We start from the raw sequence: 20,187 nt of genomic DNA, 5'->3' as shown, positions 1-20,187 counted from the left end.
CTTGCCTTTATTATAAAAATGCAACATTTATGGGTCAAGTGAATGATGTTTACAAAAAACAACTGAGTCAGTAATTAAGGGCTAATGTTTTTATTATCTACTTACAAATGTAAGTACAAGTCCTTGTGGACCGATTTTCCTTATACAGCAGGCTTTTTACTTAAACTTCTAACAAGGGTTTTTTCATGCAGGGAGTTGCTAAACTGTGATCCCAATGTTTTGAGACTAGTACTACATGAAAAATGTCAATAGAGAAAGGGCATTAAAAATACTAGGAATGTAATATTAGCAGCAGTGTTCTTTGAAATATACTCTCATGCGTATTCTGCAGACAGTGCTGAGAATATTGTAAACAGCAGGCTGTGAACTGCTGGGCAAACATGATGACACAATTTCTACATGCAATTTACCGCAAGCATCTTTTTCTGCAGTATGATCTGTAACAACAAAAATGGCCATCAGACAACAAGTACACCGACTCTGATACATCTGACAGACCAATACTGTCTTTGTTATCAGTCAGCCGATACAACGGTGGGCTGAAATGTATTACAAATAAGCTAAAATGTGAGCGATTATCACTCCATCTGCTGAGGTGTGCTTTCTATATGGGCCAAAATGGAGATGGTGCTTTTGTGAAGCTTCACGGCGAGGCGGACCCACTCTCCTGCTCGTACCTCCAGGGGCTGCTGCAGAACGACAGCGGCCTGCTTCCAGTGAGCAGCCTGGCCGAGGGTGCTCACGCTGATCTCTTCGTCCAGGTAGATGTGATACCAGAAGGGAATTGCAGTTATTCTGCCTGTAGATGTAGCCTGGACCTGTTCATTCAGAACCAAAGAAGCAAAGTCAGAAAGTTAAGTGAGGTTAAAAGTTTGTGGGGGGAGACAAATACAGGTCTGACTCATTTCTACTTCTTTTTTCATGCTTGTGAATTTTAATCAGCAGATTTAATGTGTAAATTAATTTTCAGCACTTCGGCCCTGTTCTATCACAGGTGACATTTCTTTTTCAATTTATTTACTTTAAAAAAAAAATTTTAATACATGATGTGATCACTGAAAGTATTGATGCACAACTAACCTTGACTTCTCTGTTAATGTAGTTTGCGTTGGCGTCCATGAGGTTGAGAACAAAGAGCTCTACAGATTCACTGAGGTGTCTGCACTCCAGTGTGGAAAAGTCCAGAAACACATGGACCGGTACCTAAAAAACATAATAAAGGAAAGGGAACAATTATGTTGCATTTCATTCACCCACAACTGAAAAAAAGCCTTCTTAACATTAATAAATACTGATCGTGTCAACAAATGCCATAACTACTATAAATACTTATAGGTACTCTAAATACTTACCCATAAATACTATTACCCAGTATGGCCCAGAACAGGCATTTATGCTTTGAAAATGTCACATAAACGCCACTTTACCAGGTACTTCCTGCAAGTACCAGGTTGGACCCGTTTTCCTTTACTGGCATGCATTGTGGTCTTCTGCTGCTGTAGCCCATTAACATGTTATGTATTCAGAACAAGTAATTTTTTGAAGTACAGTCACCTTCCCATCGGCTGACCTCCAGCATCAATGAGGCATTTTCACCCAGAGAACTGCTGCTCACTGGATATTTTCTCTTATTAGGACCATTTTCTAGAAACCCTAGTGATGGTTATGTGGGAAAATCCCACCAGATCAGCAGTTTCTGTCTGTCACCAACAACCATGCCACATTCATTTAAATCACCCGTCTTCCCCATTCTGATGCTCAGTTTGAACTTCAGCAGGTCGTCTCCACCGTGTCGACATGCCTAAATGCAACAAGGAGCTGCCATGTGATTCGCTGATTAAATATTTGCTTTCATAAGCACTTAAAACTAAAAATAAAGTGGCTGGTAAGTATATAAGCTCTAATCTTGTGTGAATCTCACTCATGCACTGGCTCTGAAATTGGCACTCAGTCACCAAACTTTTAAGAAAAAATTGAGAACCTCTGACATAAACACGTGTAAGTAAGCTTCAGGCAGAAGATTAAAAAAGGAGCTCTTGTTGAATCTTTCTTATTATTTCTTAAAAGAAGAAAAAAACTGTTTACTTCTGCTAAAGGTACAGATTATTTTAAAATTTAATAGCAGGCTAAGATTAAAAAGAATAAAGGAACAGCTAAATTGACTCACTGTTGTTGGTCTCAAAAATTAGTTTTTAACCACACAATGTTATTTTCAGCAGGGACCTCACTCCCTCACGGGTTAGCTCAAAAACACATCTTCCACCTCATCCAGACGGGCCGCAGCAGACCTAAAAACCTGCCAGAAAGTGGCAGCACAGAAACTGCCATAGTTTCCTTGACTACAGAACAAAAGAAGCTTTTCTCCTCCCTGTCGCAGTTGTGTAGACCTCAGAGCCCACTGTTTGATGTGCCTGATGTAATGTGCACTGATGTATGCAGGTAGGAATGTCTTAGGGCCAAGCTATGTGTTGTGTCTTGTGTGACAGTTGTGTTAGGAAGTGCCCTCCGCCGAGGGCTTCAAAGACAACATCTGTTAAAACAAACGACCGTCCCGAGAGAGGCCTGCAAAATTAGAGCGCAAACATCATGCTAGGGAAAGAAAAAATATTTCCAGACCAAATAAAGAAGAAGAAATTCAAAGGAAATTCACAGCTTGTTTCACACAGAGACACACTTCAAAAGAAGAGCACAGAAAACAAAGTCCTGGACCTTGGTATTCCAAATGAAGTACTTGTGTGTTTTCTACCAATCCGCCTGATTATGTCTGGCACGTCACATTCGATCGGAGATATTTTTTCTTATACTTTAATAACACCGCACCAAGTGTCAGTCCTATTTAAAATAACCCTTTTGTACGATCTTTGTAAATGATGCGGGCTTACAAACATGGCATACTGTATGCGAAAACTGTCAATATTGACTGTTATTGCATCATGAACATGAGACAGAATATCAGATACAAGCAGCCAGAGAAGTACAAAAGCAAAGTAAAAACTGTTTTATGAAAACTGAAAAAGTCTTGGCTTTACAATCTGATTTGATTGTGATTCCCTGTCATTTCTTTGACCTAATTTAAAACCACTATAGATCGTAAGAAGACGCTTTGTAGCTGAAATTATTAAACTGTTATAAGTAAAACAACTCATGTCATCCTCCTGTTTAGAAATTAAGTCTTGAAAAATATTTGTGCCATCCACACTGAGAAGAATATAAGTCGCTTAATTTAAAATGCTAATATAGACAAGGAATCTGGTCTGCTTAAGCATGAATGAAGAAATAATACAAAAACAAAAGTTTTGGAGCATGTTTGAGTACTGATGGAAATGGTGGGGGGGTTTTCCAAGAAGGAACAAATATGGTTATGGAATAACGGACCAATTCTTCATGGCATAAATACTGGCTTGAGAACTAGTGACTGTGGAAGTCATCTGAGTACAGTGAACTCATTGTGATATTCAAGAAACCAGTTTGGGATGATTTGATCTTTGTGACATGGAGTGAAGAGGGTGGACATGGTCAGCAACAATACTCCTGTGAGCCTGTGCAAACTGTAGCTTCAGTAGGGCTGCCACGATTTGTCGACTAGTCACGATTACGTCGACTATCAAAATCGTCGACGACTGATTTAATAGTCGACGCGTCGTTTGAAACTTTGTACGATCACAAAAGACGCAGGAATAAGTGGCAGGATTTAAGAGTGTAATAACGGACTGAAACAGAAGATGGCAGCATTGCATGTACAAGGATGTCAGCTACCGTTAAACCCCGAAGAAGAAGAAGAAGAAGAAGAAGAAGAAGCAGCTGTGTCCCAGAATTCATAGCGCGGCCCAGCGCAGTTTCCAACAATGGCGGCAGCTAGTTAGTTTTAATGTTACTCTTATTATTCTTTCTGGGTCACAAAATAAACGTTTAATATATTTTCAGGCGAGAATGTAGCTGTGTAAACCTCAAATATCTGCTCAGTTTATCAGGACACCACATATTTTCAAAAGCGCTCCGACGTTTTCGGAGACATCTGTTACCCACTAGCTCGTTAGCGAGCCGGGGGCTAGGCTCACTAGCGCCGTGAGAACACCGGACTCCCCGCAAATCGTTTTCAAACCCACCGCCGTCTTTCGCTACTCAGGTTAAATATATATGAGTCACTTAGATAACTTAAAATGTTATTGTTTGGCTTTTTTTTTTTTTTTAGTATTTTATTTGTTCCTGAGTAAATCAGTTTGTCTGAGATTAAAGTTATAGTTTTTACACAGCTGAATAAACGTCAAGCAGACAGCTGATTATCAGAAGTGTGAGATGCTCCAGAATATACTCCAGTGTCCTGTTATATTTTAGATAGCAAGGAGTTTATTAATCTTCACCGAAACAATCTGCAAATTTCATTAAAATTCAATAAACTATCATCTTGTCTTTATTTTTAGTTAGCACAGACCTTAAACACTTAAAGCTGTAAGCTAATGATAGTTATATAAGAGCAGATGCTGCTGGTGCAATAAGCTGTAGTTTTACGTCCAATGGATGATGATCTGATTAGTCGACTAATCGCAAAAATAATCGGTGACTAGTCGACTATCAAAATAATCGTTTGTGGCAGCCCTAAGCTTCAGTGTCGTTATTAGCTGACATGTCTCCTCACTGACGCTCTTCTGCATACCTTGGAAGGTATAAAAGTTTTAAAAAATTATATACAAGTAATCGCTGTAAGCTAAAAGCTCAAGCTTCAGACTGTCCTAATTTTTTCTTCTATTACTGGGTCTGGCTGGTGTCAGCAAGAGGGGATTTCCTTATATGGTCATTCTCAGGCAAAACCAGAAGTATCAGGCTAAGCGTAGCATGCACACCTGCTCCATCCGACTCAGAGAGTTTAGCCATACGTTGCAGGTTGCAAATGTTTTGGTGGCTAATTAAAAACAAAAAACAAAAAAGCAAGTCAAATCTACTTTTCAAACAACAGTCGATACTAATTGCCAGTGGGTTTGTCCTTTCACAGGTAATAATTTTTATCAAACTGTGGTATTTTTTTCCCCTGTGGATGTTCACAATGTCCATATTCCAGATTGGATTCAATGTACAGATGGATCTGAGACGCTGCCATTTTTTTTTTTTTAAACAACCTCCACACCAGCAAGTGGAAAAGATGGTGCACACAAGCCAGCTGGAGGCAAATCAAAGAAAGTGGTTTTAGGGAAGGTGGTTTTAAAAAGACAAAAGCTGAAACTGAGTCTGTGCAAAGGTGAATGAACTGAAGGCTGGCATCAACACCCAGTGTAAGATAAATAAGGATTTTTTTTTTAACCTAAAAACCACTCTAAACTACATGGAAATAAGTATAATTTTCACCCACAGTACATGGAAATTATGGTAAATTGTCTGTTACTTACATAGCGCCATTCTACTCAACACTCAAAGCACCTTCTATTACTACCAAGTCTCATTCACCCTATACACAGTCATAGTGCTTTTATGTCCCCCAAGCCCTTTTTCTAACATTCACACAAAACTCCAGGTTCAGAAGCTTGCCCAAGGATACTTCAGCACATGGACTACAGGAGCCAGGGATTGATCCACTGACCTTCTGACTCTGACCTGAGCCACAGCTGTCCCGAACGATGGAGCTACAAACTTTAACCGGGGCACTTTTGTTTGATTCTGATCAAACAGTTGTTTGAACTTTGCACTACTACATGGTGCTCTGTACACAGCTTAGAAATCCATGTTAAAGGTGACAAATTTATAGAAACTAACATTAGGAGGGATCGTAATCAAAGGCATATTTTTAGAACCTAACGATATTTATGCAAAAAAACACGTATTTACCAATTTAAGACACACACACAGAGTCATTTACATGCAAAATAAAATACCATAATAAAGTGTTCTGGTAGATTTTGCAGTCATACTTACAGTGAACTGGTTGATAAAAGGAGCAATATTGAATCCAAGTGTGGGCTCCTGACCCTGGACAGCGCTTTCCAGTAGCAAAGTCTCAGACTCCACCAGCATACCATACACCACAATCTTTCCCGGGAAAATACGTCCTCCTTCCTCCAGCAGACATCTGGGATAATTGATAGAAATTGAGCTGACACGTCTAAAAGCAAAGCACTAAAAACTGAATCAAAACATGCAAAAGCAAAATACTTTATCAGTTGCACACTCCTACCTGGCCAGTGACGCTTTCTCCATCAGCTTCTGCCGTATGAGGCCGCAGGTTTCTACACAGTCCAGGATGATGGCACTCCACAGCTTCTCCCTGGAAGGCCTTTGCAGCATCCCCTGCTCATCCTCCGTGTTGTTTAGCCAGAACTCCAAATGCTGTTCCGAGACACTATTGGAGCGAGCCAGTCTCTTAAGCACTTCCTGTTGCTTCTTCTTTTCCACCGAGCTGAAGGCTTTCACGTGACCCTGGCTGGCAGCGATTAGGGAGAGCAGAGAGAAGCCTTCCGACACGTCAAGCACATAAAACGGGCTCGCGCAGCGTGTGGCCACAGCGGGGCCGGGCTGAAAAGCCGACCCTCGCTCTTGGTTTTGGCACTTAACCTTCAGCTGGGAGATGAGTTTGGCTAACGCAGTGCAAAAACTCTGATGGTAATCCTGATTGTTCAGGAGCGCAATTTCCGAACATTCCAGCATGCAGAAGTCTCTCGCTTGACTCTGATCAGTCTGAAGACATGCTAATGCACTGCACAGTTCTGCCTCTGGGTTTGGGTTTGAAACAGGATACTGAGAATCCATTAGTTTGTCTAAACTGATTTTATGGCCGTCTCTCAGCACAGCAACACTGCAGAGCCTCAGGTAGGCATCTCGGCAGGAGACTTCAACAATCAGCTCATCTCGTGGCTTCAGGACAAAACCTGAGAAAAAAAAATTCAATGAAGGAAAATGATCAAGAGACTCAAGAAATAAAATTGTACTGAAAATTCAGTGTAACCATTAGGCCTTACTAAAGATGCATTACTCTTAAATAACACGTAATTATGCATTTTTTTTTGCCTGTTTTTGATCATTTTTATTGGTTCGTGTTTGTGTATGGCTTCTCAAACGACCATGAACACCCCTGTGTACCAAAGTATTCTAAAGTAAATATAAGGTCATCTGTCTGTCATTCATTTACAATAATGAGGGACACTGATAAAGTCCTACACAAAATCAAGATCACTCCAAGTTCATGCTGTTGAAGCTGCTTCTACAAGCTACTGAATCATTTTTATTTATTTACATTTTATTAAATAAATAGCACCACATTTTGTTTTTGTAACACTCTGATTGGAACTAAAAAAGGATCTATTTTCTGACTGCATACTATTCAGTACTTGCATCCTTCCAGATAAGGAAACGTCTGCTTTTACATGCTTCGTCTATTCCTTCTCAATCTTTTGTGTTAGCAACAAACGTCACTTGTGTCAAAACCATTATTTTAAAATAAGTACACATAAACATGATTTATAGACACAGTAAAAAATATAGTTAAAAACATCTTAAAAATATACTGAACACTATTTAGATGTCTTGCTGAAATGTGAGAAATGGGCACGCAGGATGGAAAACAAAAAGAGCACAGAGGAGACGAAAGGAACCCAGCAGAGAAATTATAATTCAAGGGACCAGGCAGCGAGAGGATTCCTACAGGAATAACATCTGCTCGTGTCTTCGCGTCAACACGCGGCTCGTCACAGGCGTTTGAGGAAAATGCATATTTATTGCCTATAAGAATTTCATGAACACTAAAGAGTGTCACAGGCGATCAGGGCGCACGTGTCACGGCAGCGGGGAAACGGATGTTGGCGATCACCGGGAAAGGTGGCAGCACCCTTGAGGCTGCCTTCGCCAATTAGCGCTGCAGTGAAATGCTGTAGAGGCCTGTCTCAAAGATGATGTACTGCGATGCCAACCGGAACATGTCACCTAATGTCGGTGGCTATTAAGTTCACGCTGGCCTGGGATGGTAGCAAAGTAAAGAGTATGCAGTGCCCTTAGGTACATTTGCCAAAGTTAATTTAAAGCTCAGAAAGCAATTAAAACTTTTTAAAAGTCTTGACAGTTTTAATGTTTCATAGTATCCATTTTATGCTACTTTAATAGCCTTACTGTGAGCCTTAAAAATACAGAGACGTGTGCTATTTTTATTTGAGCTGATACCATATTTCTTAAATGAGTCTTACAATTTCACTAAAGGTGATTTTTACAGTGTCACTAAATTACATGTTGTAGTGGAAAATTCCCAGAAAATAACAACACAGAAATTATTATTAGCAGCTAAAATGCTTCTTAAAGTAATCCACACATTATTAAACAGAGAAGACTTTAACACACACTGCCCTCATCTGACGTAACACAGAAATGCAAGATAAACGAGAAGCAAACACAAGCAGATCAGATGTTTCATTTAAACATGCTCAATTCATGAGAATGAAGAAGTGGACTGGTTATGTGCTTAAAATTTACCTTAAGACAAGGCTAACAAAAGCAATGTATGTAAACTACAATAAGTGACGAAGTCTCCACCTATCTTACCCTTGGCACTGTGGAAGGGGTAGATGGCTTGTTCCCAGCAAGTGTCCTCCTGGGGTCCAGTAGACAGACTGTTCTCCTCATCCAGGTGGAGCTGGAACCACACTGCCAAAGCATCCAGCTCTCCCTGCTGAATGACGGGCAGCCGGATCTCTTGAACCTCCCTGGAGCTCAGACCTTCCAGCTCCTACAGGTTACAAAACAAGTCACACTTAAAGCGGAAGCAACACATCTCTGAAGGAGCTAAAGTCAAAACTCAATTCAAGCTTATACTCGGAAGGGCTGATCAATTTGACAGATGTTGCTGCTTTTAAAGTAATTCAAAGACAATCTGCTTGTTAGACTGAACAATTAGCAGATGTTGTCCGGCACTTTCAGAAATTTCAAGTCTCCAAGACCATTACCACTGTTTTGCTATTAAATCTCTCCTCTCATGCTGCTGGCACGCACTGAGAGTTGCAGTGAGGCGGTTACAGATTATGACATAAAGCGGGTTGTCTGCTAATCGGATGGTCAGTGGTTCAATAACTGGTTCCTCTAATCTCTAATCATGTGTGTATGTGTATGTTAGACAAAGGCATTTAAGAATTAAAAAAGCACTGATATGAATGCATGAATGAGGCTTGTAGTAATGAGCACTTTCTCCTCAAATTGAGTAGAAAAGCACTACATTAGTACCAGTCCATTTTCATCTATCGCAAAGAGCAGTGTAGTATGCAATACAGCAAACATCATCTGAGATGGTTCAATTCCAACTTAAAATAACAATATTTACTTCAGTGCAAGCATGCCAGTGGATATGTTAAAATAGTTCAAAATTTGAATGCTAACACTAGAAAAATACATTTCCAAGTTGCACTCATATCTATGAAAAGGTGGATTTGAATGGGAATTAGCAGAGTTCCCTCTAGTGGATAAACTCTGCAACATCAACACTCAAACACAGCTGAAGGGTGTTCCTCTCATCGCTTCTTTTTTTTTTAAAATGTAATTTATCAGCCAATATAAATGCCAATAACAATCTATCAGCCAATCTATCACCCTATCGATATATCGGTCCGGTTCTACACATAATAATCGTAATCTCATACGCAAGAGGTTCTTAAAGGAACACCTTCCAAATGTTAAAGAACAAAGTGCAGCTGGAAAAGTTTCACTTTCTATAGTTTTCAAGACACCAGCTGCACGTTTCAGCATAAATCTAAGTATCACTTATCTGCTAAAGTGGCAGCGTTGCATCGAGGCGACAGCCCGCTTACTACACGTGTATGAATAAATATCCTTTGCCTGTAACGAGGTCAGATAATTCTTTTCTCATTATTAAATTATTCTGGTCATTGCTATGGCAGACAAAGGACACGCAAAAGTAAAGTCAAAACAAACTAATATCATACTGGCTATTTCTGAATATGCGTCAGCCCTCATCACCTGCACATTGTTGAAATCTATGTTGAGGGCTGTGAATGGCTCTGTGAGAGGTTTATATCCTCCTGGCAGTCTGCTGAGTCTTTCTGTAGTGTACGGCTCCATGGAGTCATCTGGTTCGGAGCTGCAGCTCACTGGGCTGTGGAGCTCTCCAGCTGCAGCCATGGAGAGACCGCCCACCTTTGTCACACACAGCCTGCATAAAAAGAAAAAAAAGACACACAGTCAGCTGATTGATGCAGACAGCTAGTGAACACAAGTGTTCCTTTTAAGGTCGCTCCCGGGTCTACCTGTGATGCCGGCGGATCTCGCTGCACTCGACAGCCATACCAAAGACAGTGGCTCCTGCGGGGATGACCCGTCCTGTGGCAGACTGCTCCCCAAATTCATTCTCACCCCTCTGTGGGGAAAAGGCATATTTGTGGCTAATGCTACTGAGCATTTAATCCTATTAATATTGTTAACACTTCACATGAAAGTCGACTGGATGCATTTGGCTTTAACAGCAGGGTAAAACTACTTGTAAGTTACTGGATGTGCTGAACTGTCACATCTCCCACTATGAACTCCGATTTTGCATGTGTTATTCTGACACTTAACAGGCTGCTCCTTGGCTATACATTAACAGATGCTTGTGCTGACACTGTGTTACCACCCAGGCAAGCATGTAGCTTTTTCTGTGCTTTTGTCATAGGCGGATCCTGTTCTGTAGTTCCTCTTACTCTGCCAACCAATCGGCAAGCTCGACCTGCTTTTGTTGCCTTATTTAAGCACTTCAGGTCAATACCAGGTGACTAGAATTGCATTTTTTGCAGCCCACCACTGCACCTTTTGGTCTACGCCACTGACAAACTTCTTATAAGCTTAACTGACTCAGGCTGAGCATGCCATAAGCATGCAATAAGTGCAGTTTATCTGCATTTCTGAGGTATTTCTTTTACTGGTTGTGGGCTGGGTCAGGCTGAGCTCTCTCATTCACACAGATACACACACAAACACATAAACACCACAGCGAGACGTTTCAAATGGTCACTTCTTAGACATAGTTATATTCTGAGTGTTGCTTTCATTTTCCTTTTATTACTGAATAAGTCACTGTTACTTTGTTAGCCCGCTTCTGTCTTTTTATTCCTTTCGCAGATTTGACCGGTCCTCTCCTACTTGCAGTTTTATTGCACCTTTTGTTTTTTGCAAAGCAATAAATAACTTTGCTAAACCAACAACAACTGGTTTTATGCCTGTACCCTACAAACTGGTAACGCTGAGTTGTGACGCAGAGATTATGTCAGAACTTCTTTTTTGGGCTAAAACACGTGATCGCTTTCTTGATGCTTGTCCCATCAGTTCAATAGGAAGTGTTACTCACTAGAAGACTTTTGAAACCTTTTCTATCTCCGTTTTCACCTACCTACATATGTCTTCTGAATTTATGTGATTTTTTTCAAATTAATTACATCCGTTTTATCCACATGGCTCATGTGCAAAACTGTCCAAATGTTTTATTTATTTATGTGGGATTTTTGAGCTACAAACATTGCTTCTTTCGTACATTCAGTCGTTATTTTTTAAATCTGATCTCAGACCAAAGCCCCAACCATGGTTCAGTTTGTTTTGTTGTGTAAGATAAGTATTAACTTTAAGTACTGAGCGCTCAATTGTGTGTTTTTTCAAATAATCTATTAAAGTACTTCACTTGAAGATTGGAGAAACTGAACTTCACCCAAACCCAGTGTCATCCCTCTGTAAGTGCATGAATGCATTAATGATTGCAGCTAGACATCTGCAGTTTATTTACTAGTTTATGAAGGACTGCCGTGTTTACAGACTCATCTTTGTGTTTAATGATTAGGAGTTACCTTGGGCGGCAGCAGGAGGTGGTGCCAAGCGTGAATCAGACTCTCTATGATGCCCTCTCCAAACAATCCTGCATCTACTGTCTCTGTCACCACCAGTGATACTCTTTGCAGGAAGAATAAAAGCATTTATGGAAAAACCTTATTTTTTAAAAGACTTCATAAAACAAGGATCATTACACCACTACACACTGAGACTGGCTAAACTACAACACCTGGAGGGTGATTAAAAAGTATTTTAGGTACAAAGTGCACCTGTGCGGTATGTCCTTTGGCACTTCCATCTCTAGGGACTTCATATGGAGGATCTTGATGCTGCCATCCATTCCATTAGCACTCACCACCTCACAGGCCAGCTCATACATGGTCTTTGACAGCTCACAGGCGTACACCTCAGCAGCCCCTGCCTTCTTAGCACACATACTTCACAGAGAGAAACAGGAAATCAGGACAAGAATTCACCTTTGAAGCCACAATAAGAAGCATAAATCCACCACTAACTCTGGAGTTTGTATCAAAGAGTCCAAATTTAACTTTCAAATCACACTGGATAACTTAAGCAAATGAACAGGTTTCAAATTCCAATGGAAAATGTCTCACCCAAGGATTCCAGTGCCAGTACCTATGTCAAGTACAGTGTTGCAGCCCTTCTGAACAGCCTTCTGAATGGCTTGCTGGTACTTCTGGTTTCTCCCGTGGTCATTGAGCATGAAGAAATGCCAGCGCTCCACCAGCCAGTTGGCCACACGGTAGAAGTTCTCTCTGGCCTCTGGGTAGTCTGGTCTCATCTTTAGAGCTTTGTGAAAATAACCTGCAGCTTCATCTCTAAATCCCATTCTGGATGGTAAAGGGGGGGAAAAGCATAAAAATATAATTTATTGAGAGAATGTAAAATGCTACAGAACTAAGAAACTCAAGTGCTTAAAACACAAATCCTATAGTATAATATACTACAAGCAAAGTAATATAATAGAATTTTTTTTAAACCATTTTCTTCCACTTATTCGAGTCCAGGCTGTGAGGTCAGCAGTCTAAGCACAGATATCCAGATCTCACTCTCCTCCACTACCTTCTCCAGCTTTTCAGGGTGGGATGCTAAGGCATTCCCAAGCCAGCCCAGAGATGTAATCTCTCCCATGTGTCCCGGGTCTGCACTGAGGCCACTTCCTGGTAGGGCACACCCAACACACCTCACCTAAGAGGCACCCAGGAGGCATCCTGAACCATTGAGCTGGTTAATTTAGATGTTTAGTAGCAGCAGCTCTACTCTAGCCTGCTCCCAAATGACAGAGCTCATCACCTTAGCTCTAAGAGAGCTAGATCGCTACCCTGAGGAATGACTAAACTCATTTCTGCCATCAGTATCTGCGATCTTGTTCTTTTACACACACACACACATATATATATATTAGGGATGCAACGATACTCGTATCGATATTGAACCGTTTGATACAGTGCTTTCGGTTCGGTATGCATATGTATCGAACAATACAAAATTTGTAATTTATTTTATCAACTTTCCTTCTGACAATGCTGTCTGTGTTGAGCGTTCAGTGAATCTGCGTTTGACTATTATTTTGGTTTTCATGTGACGTATGACCCTGAAGGTAAGCGCGTCATGGACTAAGGTAAAACAGTATGTTGGATGTGCCACGCAATGCTCAATTACATGGGTGGGAACTAGTGTGTTAGCGCAGTTAGCTCGTTAACGTGTTGGCAGTCTAGCCCCACGCACGGGGCGATCAGGGGTAGCTCGTTAACGGAGATTTGCCGTGTTGTGGCGTTAACGTCATTTCAACGAGATTAACGCTGACAGCACTAGTGGGAACACAACGAATATGACTGCACATTTATGCCGACATCATCCTAGTGCAAAGACAAGTGGAAGCAGATAAAAACAACAAGCATGCATGCTACAAACTTTACCCGAGTCATTTAGACAGCCGTTAGCACATGATTCTCCTTATGGGGACCTGATATGTTTAATATTGTGGCGAGCTCAGACAAGGAGGAGACGGAGGTGTCGTTTGGTCTTGCTTCCCGTGAGCTAGCCAGGGAGCACAGCCGTTTATTGACATCTGCCGAAGAACACTGCCGCTAGCTAACTGCTCAGCGCCGCAACCGCACAGCAACAACAACACACAGGGCACCCTCTGACCCCGGAAGGACACACCGTCGCAGCGAGAGGGCGTCACCCGTCACTATGGCAACATAAACAAAACATAACTGTACAAACAGAACCCCGAACAGCCCTGACCCTCTACATAGCCCCCACCTAAGGGGTCAGTCGTCCCCGACGACCCCATTACCCCACACAAAGTCCTGCAAATGTCCAGGTGCCTTCTTTTGGCGCACCGGCCGGTCACGACCGGCGGGGGGAAAGTCACTCGGGTCAGAACATGGGATGCCACCATCATCCCACTTCTGACACCAATGTGGCGAGCTCAGACAAGGAGGAGACGGAGGTGTCGTTTGGTCTTGCTTCCCGTGAGCTAGCCAGGGAGCACAGCCGTTTATTGACATCTGCAGAAGAACACTGCCGCTAGCTAACTGCTCGGCGCGGCAACCGCACAGCAACAACAACAACAACAACAACAACACACAGGGCGCCCTCTGACCGCGGAAGGACACACCGTCGCAGCGAGAGGGCGTCACCCGTCACTATGGCAACATAAACAAAACATAACTGTACAAACAGAACCCCGAACAGCCCTGACCCGCTACATAGCCCCCACCTAAGGGGTCAGTCGTCCCCGACGACCCCATTACCCCACACAAAGTCCTGCAAATGTCCAGGTGCCTTCTTTTGGCGCACCGGCCGGTCACGACCGGCGGGGGGAAAGTCACTCGGGTCAGAACATGGGATGCCACCATCATCCCACTTCTGACACCAATGTGGCGAGCACAGACAAGGAGGAGACGGAGGTGTCGTTTGGTCTTGCTTCCCGTGAGCTAGCCAGGGAGCACAGCCGTTTATTGACATCTGCAGAAGAACACTGCCGCTAGCTAACTGCTCAGCGCGGCAACCGCACAGCAACAACAACAACAACACACAGGGCGCCCTCTGACCCCGGAAGGACACACCGTCGCAGCGAGAGGGCGTCACCCGTCACTATGGCAACATAAACAAAACATAACTATAAACAGAACCCCGAACAGCCCTGACCCGCTACAATATGCTGCTGAGAATATAGCCCAGAAGAAGTGTATAGTATTGCTTTTATTTTGGAAAGAGCCATTTCTCTGTAATAAACTCTCTTTTCCAAAGATGAGTGATTCCTCAATCAGATTTATTTTTTTAATTACTTTTGTTTCAGCAACATTAAATTTAAAAACTGTACTTTTGAGTTAAAATATATATTTATAAGTTTAATAAATGACAAATTAAAAAGGCATGAACATTTTTTTTGTATCGAAAAAATATCGAACCGTGACACCAAAGTATCGAACCGAACCAAACCGTGAATTTTGTGTATCGTTGCACCCCTTATATATATATATATATATATATATATATATATATATATATATATATATATATATATATATATATATATATATATATATATATATATATATATATATATATATATATACATACATACACTGACTGTATCTGTGAGTTTGCAGAGTAGAGTACCTGAACAGGTGTTCGCCCATGCTGTTTAGGATCACCTCGTCATCAGGGAAAAGTTCCAGAGCTTGTTCATAGCAATCAAAAAGATACTGAATGCGGCCCAGAGAGTCCAGTTCTTCTGCCCATTTGAAGAGAGTGAACCTGAAAGACTCCTAAAGAGAGAGAGATTTCAATGAATATCTTTGGATTTATTTATTTATTGAGAAGATCATTGCTGTTAGGCCCAGTAATCATTTCTTCCTCTTTTTTATAGCCTTTAAAGGGAAAAGTTAAACCATTCTCTAGCTCTTCGGTTGTAATATGATCCTCTTCACTGATAAAAGCAGCTGAACGTTTCCCCTCCTGTAGTAGCTATGGTTTCTTACTTGCCCACAGGCTGTATCCCTTTGTATTTTAAGCATGCTCCCTTCCAGCTCACTTTTCAGAGAAACCTAACTTAGAACCTCCTGTGCTCAGGAACTATGCATCTATATCCAAACTCACTTATTTGTCAAACATTTTGTACGCATTAAAGAAGCACAGTATAAAAACAAGCTCCAGTTTGGGTTTCACCAAAAGATCTCAACTCAGACTGCAATTCTAAAGCTTCAATTCGTCTTTGAATGACATTGGTTCTGTGACACTGTAGATCATTATATCCATAGAGGTCATGTGACTAGGTCAGTACTTCTGGCACACCATTAGATTAGAGCTTATCCCTTAAACAAAAGTTTCACCATCTCTGTAACAGTCCTCGAGGTCTAATTTCCACTGCAGTCTTCTGGGGCTTGTGTAGGGTTTGGTTCTAGCACCCCTATTACTCTCTAAGTGCTCGCAGCTAAAGCATAAATACCATATATCCACAGATCATATTCAGATTTTTTTTCTCTGAAATACATCTGCCTTTTGTTATCTGAAACCAGATTTTGCTAAATTTCAGTGCTCAGTGCTCGTCAAGGATCAGTCCCAGTCTTTATCTATTGTCTGGGATAATTCTAATTAGTCTTTGTCACTGACACCCATATTTTGTTTTGCTTGACTTCAAGTAGATGACCTGTGATGTGCTTTAACATTACATGAAACTGATGACTTACTAGACCACGCAGATGGTTTCACATCACAGTTCTATTTATGTCTCTTCGCAGGCTCTCTGCTCAGCATCAAATTTCTCATTCTTATGAGCAACATGTGCACCTAAATTCCTTCATCTTCACTTCACTCACTCACTGTCTGTCCCAGTGACACCATACTTTCCAAGTCTGGTTGTATGCACTGATTAGGGTATTTTAATTCATGTTTTTTACACTTTTTTCTTTTGTTTTTCTTTCATATTGCTTTTAATAACTGAGTTTTTTGTGATCCTCATTTCAGAAAAGCAGTGTATCAGGAAATCCTGCTCGCTTGCTGTAAAATTTGACCTCTGCGTGTATAATTGTGACTGGTTATCTGTGGACAGCGTTTGGCACCGAGTGCTGACGGACTGGTTTTCAGCATAGTGTAAACAGTAATTACCCTTGCAAAGTCCTTAAACACAGGTGCGAGGTTGAGCACCAGGAGGTAGTGTGCAAACGCAGTTCCATAATCTTGGTTGAACAAGCACTGCTGGGCACTTTCCAGAGAACTGGAGACCAGCTCGTTCCTGGCAGGATCGGCTCGGCGGCGCCTTCGAGTCCTCCTGCCGTGCTTCTGCCGTGTGCTGGTGTTAGGCATCCCTCAAATTAAGAGCAATAAATGGAAATTCTTTAAGAAAGATAATCATGATGCCATATGTACAATCTGAAGCCACTTTCAAGCCACCCCGCCCAAAGCACTACACCCAGAAAAGAAAAAAAACAAAACAAAGGAGCTTTTCTATGTCGTGAAATAGAAGATAAATGCAGAAGATAAATACTGCATAAAAAAAAAACACAAATTAAAATGCTATATATTTAATCAGCCATATGAAAAAGAAAGCTTTAACAGAACTCTACGCAATCCTGTAAAAAAAACTTGTGCATCTTTACAATTTTCGCAGGAATTAAGAGCATAAGTAGCAGCCAGGTACAGCTAACTAAATACATTTGATTAACTGATCATCAGCAAGTGTGAGCACCTCTATGAAAGCAGAGGTGTTGGCAGTGTGCTGATCTGGAGCATTCAGGTGTGTGTTAATACAGTGCCAGGGAAGAAAAGCGTCAACAATGAGCTCAGAGAAGCAACTGTTGGTGCCTACCAGTCTGGGAAGGATTACAAAGCCATTTCCAAACAATTTGAAGTCAATCCTTCTACAGTGAGAGAGATTATTCGCAAGTGGAAAACATTAAAGACAGACGCCAATCTTCCCAGTAAGATTTCATCCAAAGGTCATAGAAGGGGTGGGGTGTGTGTGTGTGTCGGGGGGGCACTCAGACTCTACAGGCCTCAGTTAGCATGTTAAAGTTCATAAAAGTGCAAGTGCAATTTGGAAAAAGCTTTAACAAGTGTGGCTTTTTTTTTTAGAAATGTTGTCAGGAGAAAGCCTCTTCTCTCTAAAAAAGAACAATGCTTAGCTTTGCAAAGACGCTTGTGAACAAACCACAAGACTGATGGAGCAATGTCCTCTGGAAAGACAAGATTAAAGTGCAGCTGTTTGGTGGAAGCCAAACACAGCATATCAATACAAACACCTCAAACCAACTGTCAAGCATGGTGGTGGAAGGGTGAAAAATTGGGTTTGATTTGCAGCCACAAGGCCCCAGTACAGTGAGTCAACCATGAACTCCATATACCACAGCATTCTACACTCAAATGTAAGGACCTTAATCCAGCTGCTAAGGCTTGGTGCAATGTGGGTCATGGAACAGGACAATGATGCCAAGCACAGCAGCAAGTCTACAACAGAAAAAGAATCAAGTCGTTGCTATTTCAATCAAAGCCCAGATTTCAAGCCGGTGTTGTGCCAAAAAGTGATTGCCTGCCAAAAACTGATTTTCGGTATTTGCCAAAAACTGATTGCTCGTATTTAAACTGCTATAAGTAACTTGTTGGGCTATAATATGTGAAACATATGTCAAATGCATCCCTCATGGATGACAAAGTCCTATTGAGCCACAAACAACATTTGTGTAACAAGGTAGAAGCTGCAATCAGTTTTTGGCAGTGACTTTTACATACGGTAACCTTTATTTATGTAGTTAAAATAAAATCTCATTAACACTAAAAATGTCTTTTGTAAGAGTAAGTTGGCCAAGAGGACAGCAGAAGTGGCAGCAAATATTACAATAGGTCTGTAAAAATATTTTACGTGGGGATAAAGGACCGGATTGGTTATAATGTAAGTACAATAACACAGAGTAGTAAAGATGGTTAAAAAAACAGATAATTTTTTAATATATATATATATATATATATATATATATATATATATATAACCCCTTTGTAAACGCTATTTACCGACATACGTAAAGATGTTACACAGAAACATCGGAAATCAGTTTTTGGCACAACACCGGCTAAAACTCTGTGGCTGGACCTTTAGAGAGGTGTGCATAAACGAAAGCCTTCCAACCTCAATGAACTAGGGCAACTTTATAAAGTTCCTCGACAATGCGAGTCTGAATGATACAGAAACCATTACTCCAGGTTTTTGCTCCTGAATCCGAGGGTGCAGACCTGTGAAAACTTTCTTTAATGATTGTATATCGTACCTTTCATTTAGTGACACTTTTCAGATCTTCATTTTTTTTTCTCGAAATAGGCATGCCAGGTTATCATTATTATTGCCAACATAATATCGGCTTTATAACAGCTATTTAAAAATGCTCTTTAACTTGCATCACTAACGTTCACTTACTGTATGCTGGTTTTGTCCACAGGCTGATGTTTAGAAATAAGCTACCGGGATGTTTAAGTGGTGCTGTTAATTTGGCAAACACACAAACGTTAACATTGAATTCACATCCAACACAGTCGTTAGCATGTTTGTTTGACAGTCCGTCTCCCAGCAGCACCCTGAAGATATTCTAAAAGTTGCTAACAAAAATTATCCGCAAAAAATGGGCATAATCTCATATTCAGGCTCCGTGTTTGCTTATTCAAACGCCAAATTACATTTCTGCTATAAATCGTGCATCTACCGTTCAACAAGACAAGTGTCCGCGCGCTGAATAGCCCCGAAGGAAACATGTCGCCAACTAGACCAAGGTTCCGAAAGTGCAGCCGATACACTCGTTTAATTTGATTTGAAATTGTGAAGAGGACAAACGCACTGCAAAAAACGTAGTGAATTTTTTAATCAGTTTATTTGCAGACCGACGTACAAAAAGCGCGATTGCCTCGTACTTTATTCCCGCGGAACTCGTCACGGGCGGATTTTAAGGTAAAATCAAAGACCGTGACAAATCAAGATAATTCCCAGCCAGGAAAATCCCTATGGAAGTTCCCTCTTTGGGTCTTTCTGTAATTTGGCGATTTCGGTGAATTAACCCAACTGAAACGTTTTCTTTTACAATACGGGGAAAAAATATAGTTATTGTTTTAAACCAGAATCGGGTAGTACAAACTTTAGTCAGGGCTTTAGTCACAATTATCTATGTGGTTTGGGGTTAGACCACACTATCTTTTGTGTTTTTTTTTTCAAATGTATTAAACTTACACATTTCCGACCGAAATACAAAGCCTATACAGTACTGTGTAAAAACCACTCCTCATTTCTTCATATTTTGCTGGGTGCAAGAATTTATTGAAACACGTGCAGACATACACAAAAACACAGTATATGAGGCAAAAACAGAGTTTGTAAAATTCCAACCAGGTTGAAAGTCA

General features: G+C 41.0%; 1 protein-coding gene across 2 annotated transcripts; it reads right to left on the bottom strand.

Annotated features, from left to right (window-relative positions):
* Nucleotides 1–67: 67 nt before the first annotated feature.
* Nucleotides 68–19,377, bottom strand: prmt9 (protein arginine methyltransferase 9). 2 transcript variants are annotated; one of them, XM_085459008.1, is made up of 13 exons: nucleotides 19,217–19,377; nucleotides 16,918–17,117; nucleotides 15,430–15,578; nucleotides 12,390–12,626; nucleotides 12,045–12,212; nucleotides 11,793–11,895; nucleotides 10,227–10,336; nucleotides 9,940–10,132; nucleotides 8,515–8,698; nucleotides 6,164–6,854; nucleotides 5,905–6,058; nucleotides 1,081–1,203; nucleotides 68–818 (listed from the first exon to the last, which is right to left on the bottom strand). In XM_085459008.1, exons 2-13 carry the CDS (start codon nucleotides 17,113–17,115, stop codon nucleotides 579–581), a joined length of 2,550 nt encoding a protein of 849 aa, XP_085315134.1. In that variant the 5' UTR covers nucleotides 17,116–17,117; nucleotides 19,217–19,377; the 3' UTR covers nucleotides 68–578. The 2 variants fall into 2 exon arrangements, with proteins under 2 accessions (XP_085315134.1, XP_085315133.1); XM_085459007.1 differs by lacking the exons at nucleotides 15,430–15,578; nucleotides 16,918–17,117; nucleotides 19,217–19,377 and adding an exon at nucleotides 13,716–13,914.
* Between the last annotated feature and the right edge of the window lie 810 nt (nucleotides 19,378–20,187).

Source organism: Copadichromis virginalis, linkage group LG6 (assembly GCF_057382275.1).
Source record: "Copadichromis virginalis isolate Kocher_CV1m ecotype Utaka linkage group LG6, C_Virginalis_male_GT1.1, whole genome shotgun sequence".
In the NCBI taxonomy this organism is placed as follows: Eukaryota; Metazoa; Chordata; class Actinopteri; order Cichliformes; family Cichlidae; genus Copadichromis; species Copadichromis virginalis.
This window is presented reverse-complemented; position numbering and strand designations above follow the sequence as displayed.

Bases quoted from the DNA above. Each gene is read 5' to 3' on its own strand.
- prmt9 (XM_085459008.1), bottom strand. From the start codon at position 17,115: ATGCCTAACACCAGCACACGGCAGAAGCACGGCAGGAGGACTCGAAGG. The intron at 8,699-9,939 runs GTGATGAGGGCT...TGTAACCTGTAG, and splicing joins TAGATTTCAACAATGTGCAG to GAGCTGGAAGGTCTGAGCTC. The intron at 6,855-8,514 runs GTAAGATAGGTG...TTTTTTTCTCAG, and splicing joins CCCCTTCCACAGTGCCAAGG to GTTTTGTCCTGAAGCCACGA.